This window comes from Hippichthys cyanospilos, chromosome 17 (assembly GCF_059441005.1).
Source record: "Hippichthys cyanospilos isolate Australia breed blue-spotted pipefish chromosome 17, RoL_Hcya_1.0, whole genome shotgun sequence".
Lineage (NCBI taxonomy): Eukaryota > Metazoa > Chordata > Actinopteri > Syngnathiformes > Syngnathidae > Hippichthys > Hippichthys cyanospilos.
Window position 1 is genome coordinate 15,182,501 of NC_142385.1, and position 24,179 is coordinate 15,206,679.

The following is a 24,179-nucleotide window of genomic DNA, read 5'->3' on the forward strand; positions in this document are numbered from 1 at the left end:
ATTTCGAGCTGGGACTAAATGAATGGAAGGCGGGGCTATATTAAAACGTGGGCATCTTGGGCGCTAAATTCCAGACAGCACGTGCAGCTAATTGAAGCCAGAGTCCCCGGCAGAATTCCCCTTTTGTTGGAACATGAAGTGAGACGAGATAAAACAAAAGGCGCCGGGGGGGCGGGGGGGAAAGGGGGGGGGGGCGCTCCGACCGGATCACATGTTGTCGCTGAGGACAAACTCTCAGGGCCCCCGAACAAACGGGCCCTTTTATACGCGGCGGCGTACAGATGCGGCGCTCCGACGTCACGGTACCGAGTCCGATCTGATTACATGACAAGAAAGCAGAAGTCATGAAAGGAGCTTCAGTGCGGGGGCCTGGCAACCTGGACGCCGTTCCTTGCAGCCTCGGGAGGAATGCGAAGAATTGTGGAGGGGGGACCGGCACCGGGGTGCGATGGGGTGTACCGGTTTCGCATCGGGGCAACGCAAAAAACAGGTCCATCAAACCTTTCGGTGGCTGGGCCATCATCCAACAAAATATGTAAACAAGGTGCGCGGAGGAGCTAATTTGGCATCTGGGTCGCTTGTATGTGAGTTGGCGCCTTATTTGGTAGTATCTGATTTAGGAGTACCAGGTTTGACACCTGGTACTCAAAGTATAGCGATTGGGAACTGGTTTTGGTGGCGGCCGCTTTGGAACATTGATCCGGTAGTACCTGATCTGCACCTGGTTTGGAAGTAACGGTTTTTAGTACCCGATTTGGTATCGCTTTTGTTAGAAACTTATTTGGTGGTACCGGCTTTGACACCGGGATTCTGTTGTATCTGGTTTGATTTCTGTTTTGGTGGTCTCTGATTTGGTAATCCCGGGATGGAAAGCAGGTATCAGCAGGGCCCGATTTGGTACCTGTTTTGTTAGAAACTGAATTGGGAATACCAAGTTTGACGCCAGGATTTAGCAATGCCCGATTTGGTTTAAGTCTTGGTGGTACCTGGTTCTGGTAGTACTGGATTGGAACTGGTTTAAGTAATATTTATCCTGGCAGCAGGTATCAATAGTATCGGATTTGGTATCAGTTTTGTTCGAAACTGATTTGGTAACACCAGGATTCAGTAGTGCCTGATTCGGTTTCTGCTTTGGTGTTATCTGAAACGCAGGTTTGAAACCAGGATTCAGTTGTGCCTGATTTGGTAGATGTTTTGTTAGAAAGTAGTTTGGTGAGACCAGTTCAGTATTCAGAAGTGCCTGATAGGGTTTCGATTTTGGCGGTAGTACTTGAATTGGCACCCGTTTTGGAAATATCATTCTCAACTCCAAGAGTCAATTGTGCCTGATTTGGTAGCCGTTTTGTTAGAAACGGACTCGGTAAAGTCTCGACACCGGGATCCGGCAGCGCCTGACTTGGATTCTGTTTTGGTGGCATCTAATTTGGTAAGACCACTTTTTCAACCGGGATTCAGCAGCGCCTGATCTGGCAACGGTTTTGTTCGGAACTGCTGGGTAAAACCAGGTGTGACAGCAGGTTTGAGTAATGCCTGATTTGGTTCGTTTTTCCGGTACCTGCTTGACTTCTACCTTTAGTCACACCTGGTCTGGTACTTCGATCCGGTTCTATCGATCCGCTAGTGGAGTTGAGCTTGTAGGTTTGTCCCCACCAGATCTCCAGAGCAACGGAGCTTAGAAGGACACTCGTCAACGGCTAAGGCCACCTACCCAGTCCTCGTAGTGCCGGGTCCCGTTCTGCAGCAGGTCCTCCAGCTGGATGGTGCAGTTGGCGACAAAGTCGTCGTAGCCGATGGGCGCATCGTGGAAGACGGACAGCTCCAGGCTCCGTCCCTCTCGCACCTCCGTACAGAACTCCTGGTGCCAGGCGGGGCTGTTGGTCTTGGTGCGCGTGACCGTCTGGCCCAGCCGGGTCTGGTCTAGGTTGAGCGCCAGGTAGGGGTCCAGCAGGAAGGATCCGCTCTTGCCCACGGCGTGACGCAGCGCCCACGGGGTGGGCTTCAGGTCCACCGCCTCGCACACCCGCACCTTCAGGAGGCCGCTGAACACCGGCATGTCTTGAGGCTTCCTTCCTTCCTGGTGATTTCTATTTGGGGGTCGTCTGCCTTTTCCCAGCAGTTTCCTTCCACTGCGTGGGGGGGGGCCGGGGTTGGGGGGAAGAAACGGGGGAGTGAAAGGGTGGGGGTGGGGGGGTCACTCCACACTGGGGCTACATCCAATAATGACGCCGAGGCTCTGCGGACATACTCAGGTTCCGAGGATGACAAGGATGAAGACCTCCTCCCGACCGGATTGTTTATGCTCGGCCACAAGCGGAAACAAGGCCGGGAACCTCGAATCACGCCGAGTAACGGCCTCCCCCCCCCCCTCTCCACCCCAACACACGCACGCATACGCACCGCGCACGTCCGCGGTGTGCCTCGCTCGGTTCGGGGCTCAGGGTGGGGGAGAGCGGGAGCAGCCGCGCCTAGCCATCCGGGATTGGCGCTCCGGTCTCCGGCCCCCAGCTCCGTGGGCTGTCGCGCTCCCCCCTCCGCCTCGAAGGATTAATCTCCCGCCGCTTAAGCGCTCAATTCGCGGGGCTCGCTCCCGCGTCCCAGCGGCGGCTCCCGGTCGTCCGCAGTTTCTCCCTCCCGCTGAGCGCGTCCGCTTCGGCGGCGTTCACCAGTGCATCATTCACATTCGCTTCTCCGCCGCCGTTCGATTTTTCTCGGGGAGTGTGTGTGTGTGTATGGGTGTGTGTGCCTGCGTGCGCGCCCCCGCCTGCCTCTGCTTCCCGTCTCCGCGCGTGTCCGCAGGAAATGCGCAAAACGCGTCATCGCGCGCGCACCCCAGAAGAGGAAGGCAGAGGTGGAACGCGTTCACGCCGTCAGCGTTAACACTTTCGGCACGATTTACGTGAAGCTGGCGTTCTTGTGTGAATGTACATATAGCAAAAATGATGAACGTAAAAATTCCATTTTGCTTCTATGAACATTTTTTTAAAGTAAAACATCCATGATGTACTTCCGTGGTGTTCCCTTGTTTACCGCGGTTGTTACGTTCCCTGAAATCCACATAATCGAGATTAAACTTTTTTTGTATATGTTCCCCTATTACTGGATTGGTTTATTTTGTTCATTTTTTATAAGGGAAGCGGGCCGCATCGAGGAAAATCATTATACTATATACTATATAGCTATAGCTACAAACATGAATAAATGTTATGGTGGGTGCGTTGTAAACCTAAACAACTGCGGCCCCTGCTGGCCAACTGGACGCGTCGCCAAGGTTTATCTAGCCTTCAGGAAGTGACATCACACCAACGATATATTCAATAACGCTTGGAAATCTCAAAAATCTCAGCGAAAATTCGTCTCGAGAGACGGAGGTGGTAGGTTTGCTGTTATCTCGGAAACTACAGCTTCACCACGAGTGAACGACTCTTAGTGTGACGTCAAACAGAAGCCTGGAAAATTCTTTTGACAGCTGACAAGTCACAGCAGCAACACCATAAATGACTGCAATTCTTGTCCATCGTGTGGTATGTTCACTTGCAGTTCGAAAATTATGCTACTCATGACAAAAATGACCAGATTTATGTCTAGCTGGATTTGACGTCATACAAAATTGTGATGTTTACCAACACTTCAGAAATTACAGCTTGTCATGAACTTTCGTCTATTATAGCTTCGCCATGAACATGAATCACGGCAACAACAACAACAAAAATAGGAAAAACAAATTTCAGATTACTATCGAAAGTAACAACCTGCAACAACCTGGGAATTAAGAACTATTGATAGATTTTAACCAAGAGGTTCTTACCGTATTGAGCCATTGGGGGGCACTCATCTCCTTTCAGCTGGCAACTTCAAAACGTAGTTTTTTTTTTCTTCAAGTAGGATTTAGTAACCATAGAATTGTTTGTTTCCTGTGGGTCTGTGTGTATAAGCATGTTTGTGTGTACATTTCGGTGTTTGTCTGTTTGTGTGTCCAAAATGTATATATAAAAAAAAAAACACGAATACACTAAGAAAGCACGAAGAAAAACAAACAAAAAACAAAACAAAACAAAAGCATCAACATTAAACCACGAAAACAAACAAAACAAAACAATAGTTTTGGGGGGATGTTTGTGAGTATTTATGTTTGTGAAGGAAGCAGAGTTTGTTTAACATTATGTGGCCGTCAAATGCTTTGATCTTCACATCAAGGGCATTTCGTATCTAAGAGAAAGCTTTGGAAAACACACTAGGGGAGCTGAAATTTCATCCACAGAACATCATATCATCAGCACTCATTTATCACACTAGCAGGAGTTAGCCATCGGTTTGCTAAAATACTGCAAAAAGAAAATGCTCCCAAAATGGTCAAAATATTGCACAAGATTTAAAAAAAAAAAATTGCCAACATGACCAACCACATGCATTAAATATTTTTATTTATATAAAATAGCAAAACATTTGAATTCAATTACATAAAAACATTGCAGGTCAATATTACCCAAAACGAGCGAGACCTTAAGCTGGAGAGGAAGCGCTTTTTTTTTTCCGTCTACAGTAGCGGACACTCGGGAGATATGAATTAAAGGGGAAAAACGAAACGTATGAAATATGGATTGTCACATGTCCACGCAGGAATAAAAGAAAGAAGCTTGCATAGCTTATGTGCCAGGGTCTTTGCGCTCAATCCACATCATTTTTTGTATGAATATGAATATGATACCGCTTAAAAGTCAGACCTCCAGGTCCGAGTCACTGTCCGTTACCGAGAGGAGTGTTTGGCCGCGGGCTCGCTCCTGGCTGTCGCCCGGGCTGCATGCGCCTCCGCCCAGGGGGTGGCGCGTGCCCTCAGAACACAAACGGTGGTGCTGCAATCTAGACAGGAAAAAAAAAAAAAACATACATTTTTATTTGTCCTATTTAAGATGGAGGATAAAGATTCTGAAGCCATTGAAAAGGAAAAGCTTTCGTCTGTGTGTGTGTGTGTGTGTGTAAAATAAATCATTATAACTATAATTATATTCTACATAGATTTCTATAATATTGAAATGTTCATTGTTATATTGGAGAGCAATTTTTGGAGGGAAATGGGAGAAAATATGGGAAGCGTTGAGATTAAAATTGTTTTGACAAATTCTACCAAAAATTCTGAATTATTTCTAAGATTTTGTATGAAATGGATGTGATCTAAATTGAAGGGATTTTTTTTTTCAATGTCATTGATTAAAAAAAAAGTTTCTTACATTGAGAACATAACACACAGTTACTTTTGTAAACGTTGGAACAATTAACTTGCTAACTCATTGAAAATAATGAAAAAAAAACATTTAAAATGATGGAATTCATTTTAAAATGTTACAAAAAAAATCAAATTACTAGATTCTGAAGCTTTGGGGGTTTAACTAGTGGATTAAAAAAAATACATGCACGGTGTATCTGTTTACAATTATTTTCAATATCCACATTTAAACGATTGTGAGGGAAATTTTCATTCAAAAGTCAAGAGAAGGAAAACCAAGTTTCGAAAGGCATTTCCCATCCAAGGGAAAGAAAACTTAAGAGAGCTGAAATTTCACCCGGATGGTGACAACATCTCAAAGTTGAGCGCCACGCCTTGGCTGAGATACGGCAAGTAGAACGTGGAAGAATTTGTCCAAAAAATGGACACAATACCACAGAAGGGGGATAAGATTGTTAAACTGGCCACGTCGTCTTCGATTCTGACGCAGTTCATCCCGCCGGAGCGGACTCGGCAAAAGTTTGAGCGCTTTAACGCACCATCGGTCCCTTTCCGCGGGGCGGCGAGGGGTTGGCGGCGAGGGGTTGGCGGCGGGAGCCTGACCTGTTTTTGGCGGCGGCGGCCCGGTCTCGCTGCCTGCGGTTCTTGAACCAGTTCCCCACCTGGGTGGGCGTGAGGCCGGTGGCGTGCGCCAGCTCCCGCTTCTTGCCGGGATTGGGGTAGGGATCCCGCAGGTAGCACTCGCGCAGGAGCCCGCGCGTGCGCTCCTTGAAGCAGTGCGTCTTCTGCTCGCCGTCCCAGATGGTGCGCGGCAGCGGGAACTTCTTGCGCACCCGGTACTTGTCCACGGGGCCCAGGGGCCTCCCGCGTAGCTTCTCCGCCTCGCGGTAGTGCGCCTCCAGCCACATGGCCTGCAGCTTGCCGTGGGAGGCGCGCGTGAAGCGCTGCGTCTCCACGATGCGGTAGAGCTCGCCGAAGCTGCCGCTGTGGTAGGCCACCACGGCGCGGGCCCGCCGCACCGACTCCTGCTCCCAGACCGAGTCCCGCCCGTCCGGGCTCACCGGGAGGGACCACAGGAAGCGCGCCAGCCGCTCCACGTCGCCCATCTCCTCCAGCGTCTCGCACACGCCGGCGATCTGCGAGGCGGAGAAGCACAGGCCCGGCGGCGGGGGCGGGACGCGGGAGGCCGGGGGATCGCCCGGGGGGGCGTCCGCCGGCGAGGGGAGGAGCAGCCGGGAGGCGGAGAACAAATCGAGGGGCGACCTGAACACCATGTGGAGGGGACGGAGGCGCCCGGACCGTGTGGGGACGGGACGCCGCGGGCCGCGCTCTTTGAGGGCGCCTCGGAGGGAGGGCCGCACCCCCGTCGCCGCTTCTGATTGGACGCCCTGTGGGCGGGCTTTGCGACGAAAGCGCGCCCGCTCGCAAACTTCTGCCGCGTTTCGTCACGTCGCGCAAATCTGACAATTCGCAATTCCGTTTGATGAAAACTAACATATTCACTCGATGCTTTTGAACAGTTCAGCAGCCATTTTTTCCCAAACTCGAAGTCGCGATGCCAACAATGACGCGAGTTGTCCTTGAAATTGCGTCAGAAAATTTGGAATGCTACAAGAAACAATTTAGTTGGCAGTCATCATTTCATTTAAAAAAAACACGTCGTATGAAAACAAATTACTAAATAATTTTGAACAGTCCAACGGTCAGTTTATTATTATCATTTTTTTAAATCAAGTCACCGTTGCCAAAATTCAATCACAATGCTAACACGTCATTTTATGAATACATTTACTGAATAATTCAACAGCCAAATTTCCCTTTTTTTTTTTTTAAGTCAATGTTGCCAAAATGAACAGCTTAATGGTCAATTTGACACCTTTTTTATTTACTAAAATGAAGTCAATGTTCTTCATTCATTCCCGGAATGAAGTTCGCTCAAAGTTGTCATTGACAAAAAGTGTCCATTTTCCTAAGTACTTAAATGCATCCTTTTGGGGGGTGAAGACTCCTACTCTTTTCCGGCACGACAACTTCAGGGCTGCCAAAAAGGTTGCCAAGAAGCATCTAGCGCGGAGCAAATCCGATCAAACGCTAGCCGAGCCACTCTAATCACTTTTGTCTGTTCTGTAATATTATTAAAGCGGCGAGCTAAGCCGCGCTCTCGTCGCCGCTCGGATTAAAGCCGGGCTAACATTAGTCTAATAGCGGCGCATGACTCAATCAACATTAACACATGTTGCTGGGCCGACGCCATATGCTTGGGAGCGTGCCACTTTCGGCCAAGGTTTTTTTTTTTTGGGGGGGGGGTCCAAAACTACCTTTTTTTGGATTGATCACACATCAGCTCCTCCTTTGTGGCCAATTCTGCCGATGCAGATGCGTCGGGCGTGAAAAAAGGGGGTCAAGGGGGTTATTCCCAATTAGCCGGGGGTGGGGGGGAATTTTCGGCAAACGGTGTGCCACTTTTCACCACGCGGTGTGTTTGTCGAGGTAATCTAAATGAGTTTCACGATGTCATTATCATAGGAAGAAGTGATTGTATCAGTTATTTGATTTACAATGGAATAGTTACTGCTCTTTTTTTTTGAGAGGGGGGGGTTATATCGCTGTCAATGGCAGTGAATGTCCATCAAAAATCCAACTGAAGTGATGTGTCAAAGGTGTGATGCAACCAAAAAAAACTGACAAGAAATTTGCAATCTTATGAGACGTGATGTCCTTGTATGTACTTGATGTGTCAATAAAAATGTTTTGTTACAATGCAAAATGTTGGAAAATTTGAATTTTTTCATACTGTCACAAAAATGCGGAATTTCATGGATATATTTAGGGTTTACAAAAAAAAAGCAAAGTTTTCAGGAGTCAAAAAAGTTATTTTTGATTAGTCAAAGATGTACTGTGACAATAAAAAGTTACTTTTCTGACAAGAAACTTGCAATGTTACCATATGAAAGCTGGAAAATAGCAATTTTTCATCTTTCACCAGAAAGCCATATTTTCATTTAGGCCTTTAAGATTTATAGTCACTACAAAAAAAGTAGTCATTGATCTGTCAATAAAGTTCTACTTTCCAAAAGAAACAAACAAATTATTTAAGCCTGACAACAATTCATTTAAGTGCAAGCCATTTTCAGAGACGAGACAATTAGCGCAAATATGCAAGACATTTTGAGTGCTGACCCCCCGCCCTTTCTGAAAACAAAGACCCCAACTCTAATTAACCCCTTCGCTGACCTCCCACAACTTAACACTTTAAGACCCCCCCCCCCCCCCCCCAAACAAACTCCAACCTTCGTTAAGCTGCTAATCACTTCCTGCCTCTTTAGGACACTTTTGTTGGACGTACACTCGCTTACTAAGTTTGGGGGACGGGACGGGACGGGGGGGGATTTTTGTTGTGGCCTATAAAGAAGGCAGAAGGTGTTATCTTAGCATAACATAACAACAGGAAGTTTATAAATGTAAATTAGCATTTGTGTGTGTGTGTGTGGGGGGGTTAGTCTTTCAGGTGAAATATGGAAATCAAAGATGTGCACAAACAAAGTGGAGACAGATGGGGGGGGGGGGGGGGGGGGGGCAAACAAAGAAACACAAAACACCTTCCCGCTAAACAGACAAACAAGTTAATCAGATAATTTGACTAATAAATCCAGGGATTACGGCAGACGTTGGGGGCGTGTTACGCCAGTGGCCCTTTTGACATAATAGCAAGGCGCAAAAGCCATAAAAATACAAACAGCTGGAGGGCCGACATTGTTGACCAATGTACGCACGCAAGGTGGCAATTAGCATGATTAGCCCCACAAAGCACATGGGCTTGTGAAAATAGCTGCTTAAAACATCCGCGGTTCTTCAAATGGGGGTACGTCAAGGCACTTCAGTGGGTACGTGAAAATTTAACGTGGATTCTACAGGTAGCAGAAAATCCAATTTCATGCTTTGAATGCTGTGACGGGAAGAGCAATTTTCTTTTCATATTGAGAGCAAAGTAATTTGTACATGACACAACATTGATATGTTATAGTGACTCCTTTGCAGAACTTTACTATTGCGATGTTACACCATCTATCAGATGGAGTTGCTAAATGAAATGCACTTGGAGAATTTAATGCATTTAATGCTGTGAAACTTTAACAGTACGTTTTTCTTTTCAAATTAAGAACAATTTAATTGGCAGATGAAGCAACATATTGCTAAATAGTGGTAAGATTCTATTGCGAAATGTTGAATATTTTGTTGGTTGTTTTATTTTTCCTAATTAAAATTAGACTATTTTTTAAAAGGATTTAAAAAAAAATACAAACTACAGAAAAAAAAACATGCATTTTTTTCTGTAGGCATAGCAATCCATATTTACACGCACACACACACATTATATATATATATATATATATATATATATATATATATATATATATATATATATTTAATATTCACACATATGCATATCAGCTGCGCTACCATTGTGTTTTGTAGAAATGTCATAGTACTGTCATCCTAATTGCCCCTCAGCACAGGACCCATATCGCATTTTTGATTAATACTGTCAAATCGCAGATAGAAAAAAATAATTTCTAATATTTTGGCAACATTTAGGGGCCACCAGAGAAGATCAAAATATGAACGTTTGATTTAAAAACAAGTCTTCTTTTGTGGCACACAAGGGCATGCGTGGAAGGAGCCGGTGAAAGCTAAATGAAAAAGCAAGCGAAAGGTGGGGTCACATCGGGAGCCGGGGGCGGGCTCTTGTCTGGTGTGGTGTGGTTGAGGGGGAGGGGGGGTTAATCCGCCCTCTAATCTGCCGCATGTTAACCTATCTGAGCAGCAAGAGCCAGATTATCCCGATAACAATGGCCCTCCGCTCATCTTCTAAATTACTCCACTCAAAATCATATGCTTCGTGCAGAAGGCCGGGGCGGGGGGAGGATTAGGGAAGGACTCGGAATACTGTATTTAATAACCGTGTATGGAAATTGGACTTCTAATTTTGCATAATTTCCATTAGATTACAAACAAAAAGAGCAAGGATGAAGGCTGCAAATGGCATCAAGTGAAACAAAGAGGCATTTTCTGGGACATCATTGAATATGTTGGATAGGAGTGCGTGTGTGTGTGTGTGTGTGTGTGTGTGTGTGTTGGGCGGGGGCACTTGTTAACATGCCAGCGTGAGGCACCAAGAAACAACATTTGTTGCAGATATGTAAAATGAAACCCTGTACTAAAGTGAAAATTACACTCTAGGTTTAATGCAATTGCCAATGATTGCAGCGACGCAATTTTCCGACCAAATACGAATGCATAACGTTAATGTAGAAAAAACATTTTTACATTGAAGTACTGTACTTCCGATGATCCTATCGTTATTTTTGCATAGTGTTATAATCATCGTTTGAAAATAAGTTTTTGTCCACTTGGGTTTGCCTCCTACTTTGTGAGTAACGCGGGTGGCAGCGATTAGCGTCATCCGCCTGCTAATTGGTTAGCACTGCAGACCTGCATTTTGCTCTGCTTTGTTTGCTTTTCTTCATACGAACAAATGAAAGGGGAAGGAGATTAAACACGACCCGGGCTAAACCGCACATATGCTACTTTCTAACGGGTCAACATCGTTTCATCACCGGCCTTTAAGTGGATTGTGGGTGCGCGCGTGCCAAACAATCATCTAAATTGAATGTAAAACTCCCTTCCACCATGTTATTATTTTTCATACAGTATATTTAGATTGCTCATTCACATTTTAACACAAATCCCATAATCCTACGGGGATTGAGAAGACCTTAAAGACGCAGCAATGTGATTATGATTAAATGACAAGTGTCACAGATTAGACGGGGCTCATATTTTGTTACCGAATTATTTGAGTGCAAAGCATAAATCATCTTTTTTTTTTTTTATTCAAATGCGTCATGCCACAAAATCAAAACAAATGATGTCTAGTTAGAAATGCTCCTCTAGATGTATTGGAAGCGCAATGAAACATTTAAGATAGCAACACCACTGACCTCTCCTCGTCCCTTTTATTTTGAAAAGACCAACTCCACTTCCACAGGCGGTAGAAAAAGGACATCCAGCATGGCGGGTAGGCGGGGTTTCTTCCCTCCCCTCTCGTTTTTATTTCTATTTATATATACACTTGTTTTCTGTAATCAAATGTTGAGTGCAAACAAACAACAGCAATACAAACATGAAAACCAGAAACATCCTGTTTTATCATTATTATTATTCTTTTTTTTTTCTAACGACCACTTTACCCACTCTACAAAGCGAGCAGCTAAGGAACCTCATGGACAACTTTGGAAGGAGGGAAATAAAAGAAGGGAAACCAACATGCCGCCATGTGCACTTACAACTGTGCTCCAAGAATGGGGGTGGGTGGGGGTCGCGACCCCCCCCCCCCCCACACACTGACAATCAGAAAGTTCAACCAGTGATGCTACACTCTAAAACACCCCCTCTTTCAACTCTTACCCACATCCACGAGGTCCATCCCGCCTTGTCAAAGTATCACCGTGACGACACGCAAAAACAAGATTGGCCAATCAGAGTCCAGAGGCTGCTGAGGGGGAGGGGGCCGAGTCAGTCAGTGTGAATCAATGACATGTCCTTGAAAGGTGTGGATTCCTTATGCGGCGTGGCCTGCAAAGGTAGAACAAGACAAACAGTCCGTGCACGGGTGGATGTGAGAGTTTGGGAGGGGGGAATCCAAGAGAATTGCACTGTCTTGGTTTCAGGGGGGAAATGACCACCCTAAAAAAAAAAAAAAGTCCAGAAGAACTGCGCAGTTTTTCTTTCACCATTTTCTCCCAGGCATTTATCACAAAAATAAAAAGGTAGAAATCTTTACCATCACAATGCCTCAGTTGGTAAAATGTCAACAATTTCCACTACGCAGTTTTGAGGCGGTCTGCGTGTGTGTGCATGCGTGTCTTGTCATCCCGCCAGCGCAAGCGATCACACGCAAAGACACGCACGCACACCGAAATTCTCCTTTTGAGTGGAGAAATAACATGGCGCTTTGGAGAAAACTGCTCCTCCTGTTTGCTGATCCTCCACGGGGCGGATGCAGTGGAGGGGACGCGGGCCGTCGCCACGGCTACCAGGGGTCTTCCAGCTCGCTGGCACACTGAAGAGAGAAAAGGGGAGGACTATTTAATTTCAAGGGTATCTTCAACCATGGACGAGTTGCGATGAAACGCCTCGGGTGCGTTTGGCGTCGAGTCCGGCGGCGACACGGGCGACCCGACGAGAACTCACCTGGCCCAGCATCACCAAGACAGCTGTCAGAGCTTAAAAACAGGGATGGGAGGGGCGTGCTTTCCTCACAATCATAACAAGCAAAAATGGGACTTGTGGGAATGCTTTAGCATTTTTGGTTTTGTTTTTAATATTGAAAAATATCAGGAGCTATTGTTTTCACTGACAGTATATTTTTTTTAATGATCCTGGGAGCTTCCTGAAGACTGTTAGAATTTTACAATGGTACAAGGTCTAAAGTAAAAAAAAAAAAAACAAGTGCCTGAAGACCTTACAAGCGTTCTAAGTTTGTATTTTTCCATGACAATGCCGATATTTTCCCTTTTACTCAAAATAAACATCAGCTCCAAATATTGGCCACCTTAACTACTAATAAGCAGTAGCTTCTCACGCAGACAACTACACATAAATGTCAATACTGATTAATCAACTTTGACCTGGTTTTCCCCACATAAGCACCAACCACAAAAATAATCTGAGATGGTTCAACCCCCTTTAACACAGAACCCAGCACAGTCATAATATTTAATTTCATGTAGCAACACGGCAGCCTGCGTATCAGAACCTAAGGCCAAGGAACGTTTTCTGGATAGGTCATTCTGAGAGGTCACGGAACCAAGTCAACTACACTCCTCCAAAAGGATGGCACCAAATCACGCAGGCTAAATCATAGTTTGTCATCTACGAATCCTGTTGGGATGTAGATGAGAAGATGGGGATGGTTGTGGACCAGTTTGCAGTGGTCTCACACACTCACACACACAAATAAGTCCGAGCAATGCATCTGAAATCATATTTATTTACCTAGTGAAACTAGTTTGGTTTCACTTAAGCGCACACACATATATAAACAGTCACACATACTAAGTGCCTTGGATGTGTGCATAACCTGAATCAGCGTTGACCACAGAATAATTCATGCTAGCTGTGCTTGGGCTCAACTTCCCATCAATGGAGTTAAGAGTTAACACTGAAGCCTCTAGGAGGCACTCATTTTTACAGGGTCGTTGAAGCAGCACCAAACATAACCACACTCTCAACAATTTGCAGTTAAAAAGTTGAAAAAAAAAAAATCATCTCAGCAGCAATGATTGGACACCTGCTCATATCACACACACACACACACACACACACACACACACACTTACAGAAAAATCTCGCATTCCGACACACATCCAAGAAAGTGTTCTGAGTCATTAAATGGAGTGTGTTCGAATTGGCAGTGCTGAGCATCTCCACTTTGCCCTGTCCATCATAAGGAGGGTGGGGGTGGAGGGTGGGGTGGGGTGGGGGGTCGGCAATTGAGAGTCCCAGCCAGAGACCAGCAGGTTCTGTTTAAAGCCAAGGTTCTAGTTGCACTTAATAAATCAATCCAACAGAACATCTGGGTTGCTGTGAATGAGAACGTGGAGAACGACTGCGAGACCCTTCGTACAGGTATGAACAAACTGCTTGATTGGGCTGTCTATGTAAGGAGCGAAAGACAGCAGCTAGCATGCGAGCTAACATCAGCTTGACAATGTTTTTCTACAGAATGCATCCATTTCAATGCCAAAAGAGCACATCTGTGCCATCAATCCAATTTCCACTATGTGTATTTTCAAAACAACTTACCTGCACACATGAAATTGTATTGCCAATCTGAAGGCTAAAATCACCAAGCGATTTAAGCAGTTTTCTCAATGGCTCTGCATGGGTCAAGCTAACAAGGAAGAGCTTGATGACATGAAAGATTTTTGCCGCCGGACGCACAAGGGATGTGATGGGGACAATGTCTGTAAACATTAGCTTTAGCCAGTTGAGTTTCAAAACGGCTGCTTGGCTGGGTGGCAAGCGAGCAAGGAAGGGGGAGGGGGAGCGCAGACCAGGGCATTGCCATCGGCACCAGGTGGCGTCAACTGAAGAAGCGGAACGAGAGCAAACAATACAGACGGACGCCTTACGAAACTACTGATTAACGACGGAAAAGAGCAAAAGAGGAGGAGCGGCCTGCTAAGACGGAGTCAAAAGGCGGGATCAGACTCGGGAGCGAGCGCGTCCTCGGCGGCGGCGGGTGAGGGCGGGGGCGAGGGGGGAGAGGGAGGGGAGGCGGTTCGCCCCCGGTCGCGGTCGCCGTCTCCGGCGTCGGTCGTCCGGCGCTGGCCCGCTCCCTCGGGACGCAGCTGGTAGGAGGCCAGGGAGTCCTCCAGGATGGCGCGGTACTGCCCCCGGTGGTGCAGGCGGAACTGCCGCAGCGCCTCCAGCAGGTGAGCCGCCGGGCCGCCGCCGCCACCTTCTCCCTCCTCACTCTCCTCCTCTCCCCCCGCACAAGCCTGAGGCGACACGCCAGGGGTCAGACTCCGATGGGGGCGCGTGCCGCCGCCCGACACACACACGTACACGCCAGCCTGACAAAAGACTGCTGCCGCGGCGTCAAGCCTACGCTGCCTCGAGTCCGCAAACGATCCTTGGCCATATTTGCAATGAACGGCACGCTCACCCACACTCGATGAATTAAAATGTATTCTGCTATGTGCGTACTCTCTGACATGGTACACAGCCCGACAAAAGCACTCGCACACTCGACTGGTTGGGACGCATGTGTGCATGACTGAGGAGGTGAGAGGTTTGGGAGGGGAGTGGGGAATACAGAAGAAAGACATGCAGACTCACCCCTTCTTCTTCTTTGTGGGGGTTCAGCTTGTTGTACACTGCCTCGATCACGCTTCGTCTGCAAAAGAGGGGCCACTCAGCAACAATGCACACAGTCGTTCTCAAATGGGGGTACGCGAAGGCACTTCAGGGAGAGTGTGAGATTTCTTGTATTATATTTGCAGTTATCATCAAATAGAATTGCATGTTTTTTAATGCCGTGACAGAAACAGCACATGACTTTTCAAATTAAGAGCAAATGAACTGGAAGATGGGAGTGTTATTGCGACTTCGATGTCTTTATTTTGTTACGTTTTATCCGGATGCGCCCGGCCATTAGTCACAGTATTTCTCAGCAAACAAGCCACAAATAAACTAGATGATGTTACGCAAGCTAATCTTTTGGAGTGCTTGAATAAAACACAGCTAGACATACCACTAAAAATGCCGTTTTAAATTTTAGTGAGTCACAAGTGGCATTCATTTAAGGTCTCCTTTTTGAATCCAAAAATGCTTTGCGCTGTTAGGTGGGTACTTCACCAAAAAAAACTATTGCATAGGAGGGACATAATTAAAAAAAGGCTGAGATTAGAACCACTACTTTGGAGCAACACAATTTTACAATATTGGTGATTTAAAGGCCATTTGCGTGTATTCTAGTGGTGCCTCCTTAAAACTTTTTTTTTTTCTTCCATATTTTTTCTTACCTTTTGGTATGCCCTGGAACGAGAAATGCTTTTCCCACTTGACAAATAAATCTTTGTGAATTGTGTAAGCCAATTAATCGTCCGGCCCTCGTGTCACCTACTTGCTGGCCAGGCCTCCACCCGGCGGAAGGTTGGGGATGTTCTCCGTGGCGATGCTCCTCAGCACCGACACCAGGTCGAGAGTTCCAGCCTCGCCGCAGTTGGCGAGGAGCTCTGAAAATGGTGAGAAAAAAAAAAAAAAAAAAAAATCACAAAAGGAGTTAGTCTCCTGGAAGCAATGCGCGTATGTCAATGCGGTCTTGTGCTGACCCTCAACACGGGCCTCCAGATATTTGTCCAACTCCTCCTCTTTCTTTACGGCCTCCTGGGAAATTTTGGGAGCGCCGGGAAAACACACCAGAACTACGCTCATGTTGTCTCTGCTCCCCTGCAGCGTGACGGACAATAGACAAGCCAGATGTGAAAGGCAATCACATGGCGAGGCATCCAGAGCGCCTCATAGTATGAAAAATACGGTAGCTACAGGAGCTTACTTTGTGCAGGCAGGTGTCCACCACAGAATTGCACACCTTCTCCAGGTCCTCGCACACCAGAAGCCGAGAGCGCACAAACTCGCAGAGCTCCTCGTTGGACATGACGTCCCAGATGCCGTCGCAGGCCAGCACCACGAACTCGTCGCCCTCGGCCGCCCGCTCCAGCACGCACACCTCGGGCTCGGGGCTGACCAGCTGCTCCGTGGGCCCCTTGCCGTCCACGCACTTGTAGTCATAGTCCCCCAGGGCCCGGGAGACGGCCAGGGAGCCGTTGACCCTCTGGATCATGACCGAGCCGCCGGCCTTCTGGATGCGCTCCTTCTCGCGGGGGTTGCAGGGCTTGTGGTCCTGCGTGGAGAAGCCCACCTTGCTGTCTCGGCTGAGCACGGCCCGCGAGTCCCCGCAGTTAATGAAGTAGAGGTGGCTGGGGCTGAGCAGCACGCATACGGCCGTGGACCCGCTGCGGTCCAGGCCCTGCCGCAGGTCGGAAAAGCTGCGCATGTACTCGTCGATCTTCAAGAAGCCGGCGCGGATGCCGTCCTTCACGCCCTCCACCGAGCTGGGCCCCGAGCTGAATTCGGCGCCGCCCGACAGGATATGCTCCAGCAGGTGGCCCGAGCAGTAGTTGGCCACGCGGGAGCCGGCGTGCCCGTCGTAGACGGCGAAGAAGGACCAGTCGGTGAGTCCGTGGGGGAGGCCCACCACGGCCGTGTGAGCGTCCTCCATTTCCACCCGCCAGCCCTGCATGGAGCTCAGGCCGTAGCGAAGGCCGTTGCCGTCGCCGTGGGCGCTGTGCTTTTCCGTCTTCGGCTTGTCCAGGAACGCACCCATGGCTGCCTGCAGCTGAAGACGGACCGGCGAGAGAATTTTCACCACGTTCCTTGCCGTTCGTGAGCATACTCGGCAATCACATTTTTCAACTGAGATTAATGCTACTTTTCTGTAGGGTTCGAATTTGGAAAAACGCTTTACTGGGGTGCAATCACCAGTTGAGGGCATTGATGCCCCATTTTAGATTATATCAGCAGTTAATGAGTCCATAAGGTCACACGGATGCATTTAGTGCAACCCATAAGGTATTTGAAACATTGGCCAAACAAATGAACCTTCTGTAAATCATCCGCTTGTTTGTTTTTTTTTTTTTTGAGTCACGTCAGCATTCTGGCAGGACTTCAACACTTGCTAAGCGATAGAGCGCTTTTCATGACTTAACGCAGGAGAGAGCCCGAGTTCCTGACACTAAAGACAAGGATGGCAGAGGAGGAAGTGGGGGGTTGGAAGATTACAGCACTCTCTGTAAAGCCTCTTCCAGTACACACAGAGCCACGTGGGACGGCTAACGCTATTAGCCAAGTTGGCGAGGAAGCCTGGCGTCACGCCGGAGCATCAGGAGTGGGTCAAAGTTCTACCTGGCAAGTTGGGCCCAGACCAGGGATGGAAGGAGGCATCGCGCTGACTCATTTGGTGACTAAACAGGAGGCAACCTTACCAATATATTGAGGAAGGCGGTGCATAATAGGTATGCTACTACAAATTGGCATATCATCAATTGTCAAACTAATCAATGAGCATTGTTGCTAAACAATCATTTGTGTTCAAATTCTTGGAAATTTCAGCATATTCTTACTGATTTTTGGAGTACTCTATTGCAGTGGATTGATTGTGTGTTGAACTAAAATAAAACATTTGCTTTTACTTTAGAAAACAATGATGAAGAGTTTTACCAGCGTTTCCACACTATGGGCCAAAAATGTAACCATAGCAAAGTTTGTGATTTTTTCTGTGCATTTGAAATATATCTTGTTTTTGATTCAAGGGATGGAAATTAAAGAATAGATTTTTTAATCTGATGATATGCCGTTTTTATTAGTTATTAGTGGTTATGATTGGCGATAACCAACCAATATTCGGAGCGCATATTCTTTTTTCAGTTCATGAAAACGAAAATATTGGCGCTAAAAATCCAACTCTGCTTTGTTGAAATGAATGATGTTAACAGTTTGAAGCTAGCGATTATTGGCCTTCATATTTAAAAAAAAAGTTGATAACGTCAGTCAAAATGCCAAATATTGGTGCCGATACTCAGTCTAGTTCTAGAAATGTATGACTTTCTTTTTATTCCCACTAACAGAATTAATCAAATTAATAGGTTATTAAAATAATTGTGACTTGCAGCCCAACAGATATAATTACATGGCATTAGAAAACCAATTTGCTGTATTGATTTCCTTGCTGGTGTTTTACATCCCACGCGGCACGACAAGAATGTGCCCAAAAAAGGCTGGCGCTACAACTGTTTTCATCGGAATGTATGCATGTGTGCGTGACGAAACACTATTAATACACGTGGGGGCGCTTTAGGTTTCACGGCCAGGGCGGGACACTTTGCCACCACGCCATTGTGGAAAGCGACTCCCCTCCCGATGCCTCCCCCAAACGACGGGCGACGTCGGGACGAACGCAAGCGCAGATATCTGGTATGTTCGCGGGGGCAGTGATTCCGGCTAAAAATAAAACAAACACTTGGCCGTCGCCTAGCAACCATCCGCCCTGCAGCGCAAACATCCAGGCTTAGCTTCATTCAGCAACACTCGCGTCTCACAAGCGAGGAGGAAGGGGCATTGCATCACACCGCCTTTCAAGCCTTGAATGAAGAATTGATCAAAACAAACATGTCACACACCTCCATTCCACATTCAAACACCAAGAACTATGCAAAAGCCACCACTTAACCCATCAAAAAAGGTCGTGCGACACCACAGATCAACCCCAGACGCGTGCGTCTGCCAAAAAAGCAGCAGCTAGAAAGAGGGAAGTGGAAGGTGTGTATGGGGCCGATTACATAACACTGCAGAGTCTCGCGTTAAAGGAAGCACATCCGGCCACTTATTCTGATGGCTAATTTGCATGGAGGTCTGCCATGCTTCCACACGGAGCTACATTGCAGTATACGTAGCGCCAATTATCACCTGGGCTGAATTTTTAAGACGCCATCTTCTGTGGCTTTTACAGCAGACAGTCATGTTTGAATTTGACAAGTTATGTGCACCTTTCGGTTTTCAAACGTTATGCTCATAAAGTAAACATTACTTTTATCTCTCAGCCTGCACAATAATCCCGCTGAGCAAGATTGTGTACAGTATGCATTTTTGTTCATGAAGCCATGACTCAGAAAGGCAGCACGAACAAAGACACCCCCAGTAATGGTAGCTGTGGTATGGCTGTGAGCGACAAGTATTTAATTGAATCAAAGGAGTTTATTCATTTACTGGATAAAATTCTTTACTGCTTGATGATCTGCATTAAAAATTAAATCAAACTGTTAAGTTACCGTTTATAGGATGTACCCATGCTTTTGGCCAACTTGGGGAAAGAATAAGTCTTATACGTGGGGAATGTGCGACTTCAGCCAACAGGACGATTCACTTCCTGGTTTGTAATGTCGGTACCAACAAACCTCATATTACATATGAAATTAAAACGCTGATGTGGCAAAGGTTAAGAATTAACTGTGGAAAGTTTAACATCCAATGAGCTCTTTCAGTAGAATTGCGGGCTATGTCGAAATTTATTATTCACAAATGAAGCGTGCGCACAAATGTGGATGCCCAGCCGCAAACAGTACCCAGGCCATATTTTGGGCGCTTCTAAATCACGTAAAAAGATGAGAACTTATAAGTAAGTCGCAATCTCTGCACCGTGGCAAATCATTTGATCCAGGTGTGGTGAGGAGAGAAAACTGGAAAACATGCAGGATACCGGCCCTTAAGGACTGGAGTTTGACACCTATGCTTTAGGGGGGGGGGGGGGGGGGGGGGGGGGCAAGCCACACGGTGAGAGGTGCAGCTTCAGTCAACGAGACGATTCACTTCCTGGTTTGAAATGTTAGTACCAACATACCTCACATTCCATAAAAATTAATACGCCAATGTGGCAAAAGTTGAGATTTCATCATTATATATACATATATTTAACTGTGAAAACTCTAAAATCTAATGATAAAGGCTCTTTCAGTAGCAATGCGGGCTATGTCGTCATTTATTTTTAAAATAGCCCCCGGGTCATATTTTAGGCATCTCTGATTCACAAAAATAGTTGAGAACTTGTAAGGGAGTTGCAGTCTGCACCGTTGCAAACAGGAGGCTAAGCTAACGAGCTAACCATTGAAAATGGCAAAAATTCTGTTTGACTTATTCATAACAGCCTTGTGGTCTTTACCCCAACCCAAACAAAAAAAAAGCTTTGTTGATAACCAAAAAGCTTGACCCGTTTACGTGATCCCCACTAGGTATTAAAAATAAACAAATATATAGTTTTATGACGGCGACTAGTGACGATTTTTTGGAAGGGGGGGGGGGGGGTAAATTCCCTAACTTTGAAAACTTCACGCTGTTGCTAAAGGCCTTTTAGACTCCGCCGGGCCGCACCGTTGAAACGAAAAAGTTGATTTCCTTTCGACGCGCGTTTACGCGACAAAATCAGTTAGGAATGAAGGCGGAATTGACTCCAACGGTCCCCATTTTGCTGCGGAAGGGCCTACATACTACTGACACTCCAAAGCTAACCTGTTAGCATACACACACGCACAGACACATATAATGCTAACTTAGCATGGGCTACTTACGTTTTCCCGTCGTTCCGAGAGTCCGGGTCCGATTCGTGCTGTATTGGCGTCGACGAAAAGCCTCGAGAAGCTTCTCCGCGGAGCAAAGTTTCCTGATTTGACCGAGAAGGGGAGCTGAGGGAAGGGGGGGTGATAGTAATAATAATTCGAGGTTGGCCTCAGATGAGCGGCGGCGTTAAGTCCTCTCTCGGTGGTTCCCTGCTTGGATGGCGTTGATTTTTACGCATGTTTGACGCCACTCCGCTCCTCTCCCTCAGCACTGAATGTAAGAAAATAACGTTTAAAAAAAAGAATGGGGGACGGAGAAGTGGGCAATACTATACGACAGTGATAAATGCGGCACTTTGCTCCATTGAAAGGCCCCACAAGCAGAGCTTTCCTTCGACTTTGGGTGCTGAACAAGAAGGAGGTGTTATTTTGGGTACGCTCTCGCCTATTGGTCGAAAAATCCCCGTCAGCTAATTTGCTGGCTTTCGTGTCAATTAGCTAAACACGACGCGCTCATTGGGCTATTAGATGATACGTTGCGACGCGTTTGTTTACAAATGCCTGCGTGCGCCGGCGAAAAAGTTTGCGCCTCCGCGTCGTATCTATTGCAAAGTGACCCTCGAAAGTGAAATTAAAAAACCGAAATGGAGAATGGATCGCGTGTGGGAAGATTGAGTGTTTTAAAAGAGTTTTGCAATGCAGAATTCGAGTAACGGGCAGTGTTGGTGTGACAAAACGTTGCAACTCGGGCTCGTGTTGAAATATGTCTTGAGTCATGGTTTTGACTTTGCTCCTTTTCGCACCCTGGACAATATTCAACGCGTTGAACGTTGAACTCTGCCTGCCTTTTCATGCAAACGTACTTGCTATCATTGCTGTGCACAAAGTCATATCCTACCACATAAAATAAATATTAGACTGTCGCAAGTTTTAAATTTTCCATCAATTTTAGCCACCATGTTGCTGTTAATCTAATCTGCTCAAATAATATTTTCCCATTGAAATGAATGGAATTTGTCATTGATTTGCTCCAGGCAACCTAAAAAAATAATATAAAAAAAATGTATGTGTAAATTCAGCACAAATATGAGTCATTCTACACAGATGATAAAAAAATATATGATAGTATTGTGTCTCTGTGCATGTCACACTTGCATGATTGCAGCAGTCCATTGCTTCAAGTGTTAATCCACAGCATTTTAATGATATTTAGGATTAGCATTAGCCCCGAACGCTAACTATTTGCTTGTTTTAAATGCGCAAGGTATATATATATATATATATATATATATATATATATATATACATATATATATATATATATATATATATATATATATATATATATATATATATATATATATATATATATATATATATATATATATATATATATATATATATATATATATATATATATATATATAATCAATGGAGGCCACACAAAGACATAAGATTGGCGTGAATACGACTGCTAAAAGGAGATTAAATCTTAAAAAAATTGTATACGTGTGTATAAAGATGTCATGTTGGATATCAGTGCCGTGTGTGTGTGCGTGCGTGTGTGTGTGTGCTGGGGTTTATCTGTTGTCATTTTATGTTCTTCCCGTAGGATTAGATTTGAGTCTTGTTAATGAAAAACTCATCAGATATCAGAACACATCCCCAAGGAAGCAAGTGGGGTGATGAGACAGGTCAGATTAAGACCCACTTTTTTTTTTAAACCAATGTCTGTGTGTGTGTGTGTGTGTGTGTGTGTGTGTGTGTGTGTGTGTGTGTGTGTGTAAAAGTGTGTGAGAGCCGAGTGGTATTTAATTTTCCAAGATGAGGGATTATCAGTGGCAGAATTTGATCATTCGGCTCTGATCTCGCTGGATGTTCAATCACAGCTTATCCTGAATATTAAACTCTTGTTGTCTTTCGTCTCCCTTTTTATCACTGACACACACACGTCATTCAGTAAAGTGGCCCGCTGAGGGTGGCGTATGATTGTTTGAGCCACCTGGTCTAGCAAAATGGGTGTGGAAATTGGGGCCCATTTGTGTGTGTGTGTGTGTGTGTGTGTGTGTGGGGGGGGGGGGGGGGGGGGGGTCATCTCCAAAAGCTAAAGAGTAAATTAAAAAAAAAAAGTGTCATGTGTAATCCGGAGCATAGAGAGCAAACACTCCTAAAATTGTGGCACGCACGCACACCCTGCTGTTAAATACCCCCATGACCGGATGGGAGTGTGTGTGTGTGTGTGTGTGTGTGTGTTGGTGGGTGGGAGGTTGGGGGGGCAAGGCCTCCTGATCTGCACTCTCATTTTCAGCCTGCCACCAGGGCATCTGGGTCACGTCATTACTGCAATCTTCTGCTTGTTCATTCCCAGCTTTGCTACGGCTTACTGGGACACACACACAAACAAACACACATATAAGGAACAGAAGAACAGCTATGAAAACTAAAACGACATCGGGTGATATCAAAAAAGGAGACGAAAAGAGGACAAGACATCAAAGACACGCAGAAGAGAAATCTCGAAAAAACGACAAAAACTTAGACAGTATACCAAATCATTAACCAATACTCAATATTTCACATAGCTCACAAAAATAAGAAACGGCTGGAAAACATGAGAATTATTTACCTGAGCTCTCTGCCTTTGTTAGGATGTCCCCTAGCGGCCAACATTTGTCATTACAACAAAAAGTTTGGCCCTGCGGGTGTCGCTGCTGAGCACCAAGTCGTGATTGGAATGATGGGAAATTCACTTTGTCTTCTGCCGACAATTGCAAATGTTTTGCACACGCTCCGCTTGTCCACCTATCAAGTGTGAAATCTAACAGGCACGTGGGTAATAAAATAGCAAATTAGAAGAGGATAAAATGCCCAAATTAAACGACGGAGTTAATTTGAGCGGATTTCGATTTCCAACGTTGAACTTTCCAGGAGAAATTGAAGGGGTCTCGTAAGATTGCGTCATCAAAACCATGCTCCAGGTGAGGCTCGAACTCACAACCTCGGCATTGCTCTGCTCAATACTGTCTTATAAGTACCGCGCGCTAACCGATTGCGCCACTGGAGCTCCGAAAAATAACGCTATGAACATATTTAAAAACAAAAGACATTACATATTGACGCTGTACTGTATTGGTTTTTCACTTGTCAATTTATTACAAAAGGCATCCTGTCATTGAAAAACTTTTATTTTTTATCCCTCACAAAATGAAAATTCTTCGAAA

General features: G+C 45.9%; 3 protein-coding genes and 1 non-coding gene across 5 annotated transcripts in view; all 4 read right to left on the reverse strand.

Moving 5' to 3' along the window:
* The window catches only part of prkcea (protein kinase C, epsilon a), a 22,157-nt gene extending 19,371 nt beyond the window's left edge, over nt 1-2,786 (reverse strand). Inside the window, exon 1 of the mRNA XM_088438201.1 lies at nt 1,709-2,786. Coding sequence (XP_088294327.1) covers nt 1,709-2,053 — 345 coding nt within the window. The 5' untranslated portion in view covers nt 2,054-2,786. The remainder of the gene's footprint in view (nt 1-1,708) is intronic.
* A 1,618-nt stretch (nt 2,787-4,404) lies between these two features.
* six3b (SIX homeobox 3b) lies at nt 4,405-8,709 on the reverse strand. Its single transcript, XM_088438482.1, has 2 exons — nt 5,825-8,709; nt 4,405-4,857 (listed from the first exon to the last, which is right to left on the reverse strand). The coding sequence occupies exons 1-2, from the start codon at nt 6,493-6,495 to the stop codon at nt 4,716-4,718; spliced, it is 813 nt and encodes a 270-aa protein (XP_088294608.1). The 5' UTR covers nt 6,496-8,709; the 3' UTR covers nt 4,405-4,715.
* A 2,587-nt stretch (nt 8,710-11,296) lies between these two features.
* Nucleotides 11,297-21,374, reverse strand: ppm1bb (protein phosphatase, Mg2+/Mn2+ dependent, 1Bb). Of its 2 annotated transcripts, none has more exons than XM_088438481.1 (6): nt 20,971-21,374; nt 16,347-17,189; nt 16,123-16,240; nt 15,915-16,026; nt 15,128-15,185; nt 11,297-12,344 (listed from the first exon to the last, which is right to left on the reverse strand). In XM_088438481.1, the coding sequence occupies exons 2-6, from the start codon at nt 17,175-17,177 to the stop codon at nt 12,315-12,317; spliced, it is 1,149 nt and encodes a 382-aa protein (XP_088294607.1). In that variant the 5' UTR covers nt 17,178-17,189; nt 20,971-21,374; the 3' UTR covers nt 11,297-12,314. The 2 variants fall into 2 exon arrangements, with proteins under 2 accessions (XP_088294607.1, XP_088294606.1); XM_088438480.1 differs by having other exon boundaries at nt 11,297-14,787.
* A 2,554-nt stretch (nt 21,375-23,928) lies between these two features.
* On the reverse strand, nt 23,929-24,022 carry trnai-uau (transfer RNA isoleucine (anticodon UAU)). The gene is made up of 2 exons: nt 23,985-24,022; nt 23,929-23,964 (listed from the first exon to the last, which is right to left on the reverse strand). It is a non-coding gene; the product is annotated as a tRNA-Ile (tRNA).
* Nucleotides 24,023-24,179: the final 157 nt, after the last annotated feature.